Consider the following 8,052-nt stretch of genomic DNA (forward strand, 5'->3'; position numbering starts at 1 on the left):
GACGTGTGAGCGGACACGTTAATGGCAAGTCAACGTCAATGTCAACATATATGAGCGCGCATGTTAATGGTAAGTAAAGACAGTGTCAATAAATATAAGCGTGTACGTTAACGGCGGGTAAAATACAGTGTCAAGATATATGAGCGTATACGTTTATGGTAAGTAAACGAAAGTTTCAAGATATTTAAGCGTGTACGTTAATGGCAAGTAAACGAAGTTGTCAAGATATATGAGCCTTTACATCAATGGTTACTTACTAATAATGGAAAGTAAACGAGAGAGTCAAGATATATGATCGACCACGTTAATGGCATGTTAAAGACAGTGTCAAGATATATGAGCGTGTATGACAATGGTTCGTAAACGACAATATCAAGATACCCGAGCGTCTACGTTAATGGCAAGTAAACGACAGTGTCAAGATATATGATCGTGTACATAAATGACACGTAAACAACACTGTCAAGATAAATGAACGTGTACGTTAATGACAAGTAAACGACACTGTCAAGATAAATGAACGTGTACGTTAATGACAAGTAAACGACAGTGTCAAGATATATGATCGTGTACATAAATGACACGTAAACAACACTGTCAAGATAAATGAACGTGTACGTTAATGACAAGTAAACGACACTGTCAAGATATATGATCGTGTACGTTAATGACAAGTAAACGACACTGTCAAGATATATGATCGTGTACGTTTATGACAAGTAAACGACACTGCCAAGATAAATGAACGTGTACGTTAATGACAAGTAAACGACAGAGTTGGTAATTTTCTATCAAATTGATGTATTCCAATGCTGTAATTCACAGTCCCTTCTTGTGACCTAGGCCAGTGCTTCTATAAGAGAGTTTCTCTTATAAAACCTTATACAGAGTCCAGATGTATGAGAGAGTGCGTTAATTCTCCAGAGGATATTTGGTTCGTTTTTTCAACTATCAAATATAGGTCAAGGCCAAAAATTATCCGTACCACAAACAGCTTAGCTTTTTCCTCTAATTCAAAAGATATTATAATTCTTTCCTTATACACAAATACTGAGAAAGTTCATTGTTAGATATTGATCAAACTGTCAAGGGAATTCAACTTTAATATAAACTGTTTAAATAAATAGCACTATTTGACACCCTGTCCATTAATATTAAACACAAAACAGCATAATCTGTCAACGGATTGGTTAATTGATCTAGTAAATCGAACTAAAAAAAGGTATCATGAAGTCTTACATTCGTTATCAGTAGAGGGTCTCGTTGTAGACTTCTCGACTCTGTTCGGTGAGTTCTCTCACAAAACGTACATGTTTGATGAAGTCACTAATCACGAAAGTCTTATGTGATATATTTGGCGATAAGTGAAGATTGAGGAATTGCAGTAAGCCTGATTGAAAATTGGAATGGTTCAAATTGATGTTATCAGTATCCCCGATACACATAATTATTTTTAGAAAACTTCTTTATAATCCCTTTAAATTTTACAATCGTCCTAAGTCTTCTGATTTTCCTCTGATTTCCAAAAACAAGCTGTAAAGAAATACAGCATAAACAACTAAAAGAGACGTCAAAATGTGATGACGTATTACTTTTTTGCGTATCATGTGGTTGTTTTGAAGCATCATTTTAGGCTAAAAGAAATAAAAATAGATTTTTAAAATTTGAAATAGATACAGTTAATCGATCAATGTCTGCCTCAAAAAATAATATAAATATAAAAAATATAAAAAAAATTGCACAACCTTCATGAAAAGAAAAAAAAAGGTTGATGACGTAGGCTAAGAGCTCTACCTCCCAACTTCAGGGTACCACTGAAGCAATTAAAGAATAATGATAATTGATAAAGGTAGTAGTTACATTATAATCGTCGATGATTTCGGTATTTCTGTTAAAGATCTGGAAACTACCAGAGCATTGGGTTTTCTGTCTATAATACCAGATAAGTACCCCACATGCTTAAATACTTTAGCAATCTCTTACCCAATTAGTATTATCAATCATTACAGTCAAAATCTCAGCCACCGGTGAAATTCCACCAATCATCTATTATACATACCACTTTTTCGTAGATACTTTGGACATTGTATTGGATATTGATGATGACGAAATCGAAATAGCGTGGATTTTTTTTACGAGATCGTGAAGATACTTTGACTAATAAAAACTGTCTTAACAGCTCAAATTACAGGAAATGAAGCCTATACCCCCAACATTAAGACGGCGCATCCTCCAACATTAAGACGGCGAATATACTCCTAACAATAAGACGGCACATATACTCTCAACATTAAGACGGCACATATTACCTCAACATTAAGACGGCGTATATAGATCACCCAAACATTAAGACGGCGCATAATATATTCCTAACATTAAGACGGTGCATATACTCCCAACATTAAGACGGCGCATTTAACCCCAACATTACGACGGCGCATTTAGCGCATATACTCCCAACATTAAGACGGCGCATTTAACCCCACCATTAAAACGGTGCATTTAACCCCAACATTAAAACGGTGTATTTAACCCCAAAATTAAAACGATGAATTTAACCCCACCATTAAGACGGTGCATTTAACCCCAACATTAAGACGGAGCATTTATACCCAACATTAAGACGGCACATATACTCTTAACGTGATGACGGCGAATATATAACCCCAAATTTAATACGGCGCATATACCCCCAAAATTAAGACCGCGCATATATACCTCCAACATTAAAACTACGTATTTATATCAAAGTACATACAAATCGCGATAGATTCATTACTATTCGGGTTAAAAACATCTTAATTATTTGAAATTGAGAGGTTTTATGCACATGGTGTTAGCAATTTAATTAAAACATTCCCATTCAAATGGATACAAATGTCTTTCATTAAGCTTTGCTTTTCAATTTAATAACACGTTGAGAAGTTCTGTAAAGCGTCATCTAAACCCAATAGAGCTGACACCTTTTAGCCTTACCGACATAATGGTACCTTGTTCTCAAAAAGGCTTTTCATTACTCGCACTATTCAATTTAATAATATGTTTACAAGACTGAAATTATATACTGTATTGAGAAAGGAGGAGAGTGAAAGAAGCCATCGAACCAACTAATTTGTTCCAGGAATAGCTTATTTTAACCATACTACATTAAAACATGATTGATTTCCATTTAATGACATAAAAACGGCCTATTTCACACTTCTGGACAATTATCAGAAGCATAGTTTAATATCTCTTGTATATGTCATAGTAGTCCGAAATTTGTCTGTATGGTCCCTGGTATTGGTATTGGAATGACGTCAGTCAAGTTAGGCTCGGAAGATTCTGAAGCATTCACTGTTTTATTGGGCGATTCCACAATGTAACACAGACTCCAACCACAAAGCAATTGAACCTTCAACCACAGCAATCTGAGAGAAAGAAACAAGCAACCATCTCTAAGGATAAGAATTTAGGTTCACTTCTACCAACTCTAGTCTTTGCGTATACCTCTTAGCGATTGATCTTTCCTGGATTATCCACTTACAGCTGGGCCGACTGGAACAATGCGAACCTGATAAAACAGTGAATTTTGTCAATCTGACCCCACTAGTTGTGATCTGGTTGTCCGTCCGGAATCAGTGACCATCTAGCTGATGGCAGTTTTTAGCAAAATGTTAATCTGGTTGTCCATCCGAGTTGATCGTAGTTGATGGTAATCGGTTAGTTTGACCACAGATGCTTTCCGATAACCATTCAAAATGAGTTCGTATGACTCGGACTAAAGTCAATGTAACCCACGGTCGTTATGGAGCATTTAAATATTTTATACAAACGTTTTACAAACAGAAATATTAGAATTCAATGCAGCGTAATACTGTGTTCTTCTAAAGCTGTTAAAAGTGGTCGACAAGAATTTCTAATAAGATATTATCAATCTTCTTGTTTTCTAGTTTAAGAGAAGTTCAATACAATCTCAATACAATCTGACAGGATCTCGTTAAAAAAATTCGCTATTTATGTTCAATTTACAGTTTTGCTGAAAGCGTCATGACCAACCCTAATAATTACATGACAAGGAAAAATGAACGAATGTATAGCGTTTTGCTGATATCTAAATGATGACATGACAATGAATAAATGAATGAAAAAAGGAAGGAATGAATAAAAAAAAATACGTTACTACAACCTAACGGTTAGGCAACCAACGATAATCTCAATTAATGTCGTTGCAATATATCTGGCTATTATGGCAAAATTCCCTTAGCCACCCCAGTCACCCGAGAAATACAAACGCATGTATATATATATATATTATGTTATGTACAGAAGAAGTTACCTTATATATTATATTAGACGCGCCTAAACTCAATCCTGAGTTTTTCATCGTGAAAGTTTTTGATAATCTGTAGCTCATTAAATTCAATTTGATTTCATGTTTCTTAACTTAGTAATGCTTAATTACTTGCACCAAATACTCAGATTATGTGTCAGATTATTTATCCGTTGATCTTAAAACAAATCAAAAAATGTATTTTCGTATGCTATTATACAACGTCTCTTCCAAATGTCAAGAACTTTTACATATTTCTACCTTGTTTCACTTTAACAGGTAAACCTGGTATTAGGGGCCAAGGTAATAAGTATATAAACTTTCATGATATCACATGATTTTCAAATCGACCAACAACGCACTTGTTGGTAGCCATTTTTATGGTTTGTTTTGTAATTATAAACACGAAACTCCTGAGTATTTTATGGGTACAGGAAGGCCCTCTCGAATCTAAACGTCTTTTCGATTTTAAAAGGACATGTAGGCCATTTTTTTGACCAATCATACTTTAGTCTCATAAACTGGAATTTTTTAGCTGAGCTAATCAGTAATAATATTCACAGTTCACCGTCGAAATTTGAGCCTTCAAATCCATGTGTGTCCAGAATTATCTTCGTTTGAATGTTAAAATGACGACTCGTTTGATATATAGAAAAGACATATATAAAAATAGTGAGTTAAATTCATAGTTTGAAGTATTTTCAAAGGAATTATGTGACTTTCTTACATTTCTGGTACTTCTGAAGACTATTTACATAATATTGAAGGCTAAAATACACCCCCCAAAATGGCAGATCTGTCCCTTTAATGTCGAAAACCGTAAATTTTGACGCATTATCTTATCGACAAACAATAACATTCAAGAAGTTGAACGATAAACAGAGGACATTAATTTTTTCAAAAGTATACACAGGAATTTAGTACATTATGGACTGATATGCGTGTACTATTGTTTTTTTTTTTTGAGTGGGCATGAAATCATATGTCCCACGCCTTTAAATCAAAGACACTAATTTATTAGCCGTCAAATCGACTAAAGCAAACGATATGAATACCAGACAATAGTCACAATATTAATATGCAAATGATCTATTTAGAATGTCTCAAGAGTGAATAATGTTATAAGGTAAAATGAAAATAAAGCGATGGAAATTAATATAATTTGACATTTGAGAAATGGTTTTAAGATTTGTTGAAAGGAAACATTAGTAAGGTGTCGAGACTTATTGTTGTCACAATCTATACTATAATTCAATTGGACTGAAGAACGCCGCCAGCTCTTTATCATTATCTATAGAGTCGTTTTCAAGGTTCACGCCAGCATTAAAGGCAAAACTAGGTCTGTTTGATTTAAGTTCATCTCCTGCACTCGACACGTGATTCTAAAACACGAGTCTTGCAGCATAACACCTAGCACTTCCGCTTTGCCACTCTGGTAGGAAACTCCACAGTACCAACATATACGAGTTTTCTTTCAGCATTATGGACTGCTTTGACACTCTGGTATAGAGCCCTACGTTACCAACAGATACAAACCTGCCTAAAGACTCTGGTGGTCTATTCATGCTATGGCCACCCATGTTGCGGAGATGCATTTCGAACTAAGAAAAATCACTATTTTTATTTACAGCTGAAAGATAGCCAAAACACTACCACCAAGAAGAAACAAGGGACACTTTAGTTAATCTAATCACCATTTCGTACGTAGATAAAAACAGCAACATACCACTGCCTATTTTTTCTTGTAAAAAGCTGGGGCAAGGCTATTCCAAACAATTCAAATTCATAGTAGGCTATATCGTCTGGATATATAAATAATAAAATAACAGGACATAATGCCTTTAGTTTTTTTTATTCGAGATTGGTGCAATCTATCTCGTTGAAGTTTCCCTATACCTCGGAGCAATGTCTTTACATAATAGACGTATTAATATTAGAATAAACACATTTCAAAGTGTTCATAAAGATTTTGTATACGGCCGATAGATATAATATTCTTAAGCGTTAAATGATATTTATTAGTTTTCAGCGTGTCTTCGAATACCCTTAATTTAATAGCAATTGCCTTAAGACGTCTATGTACATTGATTAAAATATGATTATTTTTTTTTAAAGAAATCAAAGGTTACATCACACATCACTTGACCAAGATTTGTCATTTGTAGCTTTCATTGTCTCCGATGGGTTCGGGGTTTAATCTAATCCAGTCAAAGTTAGGGATAATACATCTGCTCTTGGTATTGATGCAGGCCAATATGCTTTGTTCTGTGCGTCAAGGTTTCTCGCCAGAAAGGCGAATGGATTTTCAGAAAGGCTCTGAAACGGTTTGCAGGCAAGCAAGCACTCGGTCAGGTTCGAAATTGTGTAGTAGAGCCCTTAAACCCAAACTTTACCGGCCTATATCTCGTACACGTATACAATTCGATACAAAAGAGCTCGTGTGTATGCAAACATTATATCTTAATTCTTAAATCATTAATAATGAGCCAATGAGCAATAAAGTATTGAAAGAAAAAGTCGTAATATGAATATAGAATAATTGTAATAATAAACATCAAAGGATATTGCCCGAATGTCTTTAATAATGCTTTCTTGCTGTCAGCAATCGGAGGTCAAATTAACAATAAAATATGTCAAGTACATTCCTTTAAAGATACTTTGTATAATATAGGACGAATCAAAAAATGACAACGGGACGATTGAAACCAAATAGACCAATAACACGAACGCGTTTGTTCAACGCAATGGGGATTTTCTGGAGTTAAAGATCGGCAGTTCTCTAATCCCCCAAGACCACAGGCTTGAAATAAGAGAGGCGGTGTTCGAATGGTACCGAGGCCAAATGCTTTACAAACTCCTGGGGAGGAATTGCAAAGAGATTTTCACCAATCGAGAACGGCCTTATGTGATAAAACATATCATGTGATTAGTGACTCAGTTTTAGTGGAATTGTGGAAATCACAGACGTCTGATTGAAAACTGGAATGGTGGAAATTGATGTTCGGTGTCCCAGATACACATGGAACAATTTAGAAAAACTCTTTACAATCCTTCGACAGTCGGAAACCAAACAAGAGAACGCTACTGCCGTTTACAAACAAAGTTCCCATATTGCACAGGACTTGAACCTCCATTTCAGACATCTCATTGTTTTTTCAGCTTAACCTTGACGGAGAACAATTATCATGTAATGATGTAAACCAATGATGGACCTATAGTGATAATGATAAAATCATGTAACGTGATGCGAGTATCACTAACAATTAGTGTTAAAACATTACTGAAGCAATCGATTACTGTTCTTTGATCTATTTAACTACAGTTAATGTTGCCATGTCATGGAATTTGTCCTTCGTGAAAGTTCCGCTTTATGGTGGTCATTTACCCGTGCTACTTTCAGAATGTCACGCGTTCACGTCATTTGCTTCGAAAAGAATAAGTATAAGGAGGTTGTTAGGGACTAAACGAATTCGAATACAAAAATATTCTTCAAAACGTCAGGATAAATTGTGTAATTTGTGTTAACTATTACTAATTTTGGAGTCATAAGATAGTATAAAATGCATATTGTGAGAGTCAAAATTACCTCCAAATGGTTTAAGCTAAAGTCTATATTCACATTGCAATGTAACAAAGAGAAATCAGTGAAAACACACCGGAAGAAGTCCCAGAAGACACATTAGCATTTATGAAAGGGGGGGGGGGGGGGGGGGGGGGGGGGGGGTAAGGGGGGGGGGGAA

At 35.2% G+C, this 8,052-nt stretch overlaps 1 protein-coding gene across 1 annotated transcript; it reads right to left on the reverse strand.

Annotated features, from left to right (window-relative positions):
• Positions 1-389: 389 nt before the first annotated feature.
• LOTGIDRAFT_143303 (hypothetical protein) lies at positions 390-692 on the reverse strand (the record flags this gene model as incomplete). The annotated part of the gene is made up of 1 exon (XM_009053053.1): positions 390-692. A coding segment is annotated over one exon (303 nt), but the record flags the coding sequence as incomplete, so codon positions are not given.
• Positions 693-8,052: the final 7,360 nt, after the last annotated feature.

Source organism: Lottia gigantea (assembly GCF_000327385.1).
Source record: "Lottia gigantea unplaced genomic scaffold LOTGIsca_198, whole genome shotgun sequence".
Taxonomy (NCBI): Eukaryota; Metazoa; Mollusca; class Gastropoda; family Lottiidae; genus Lottia; species Lottia gigantea.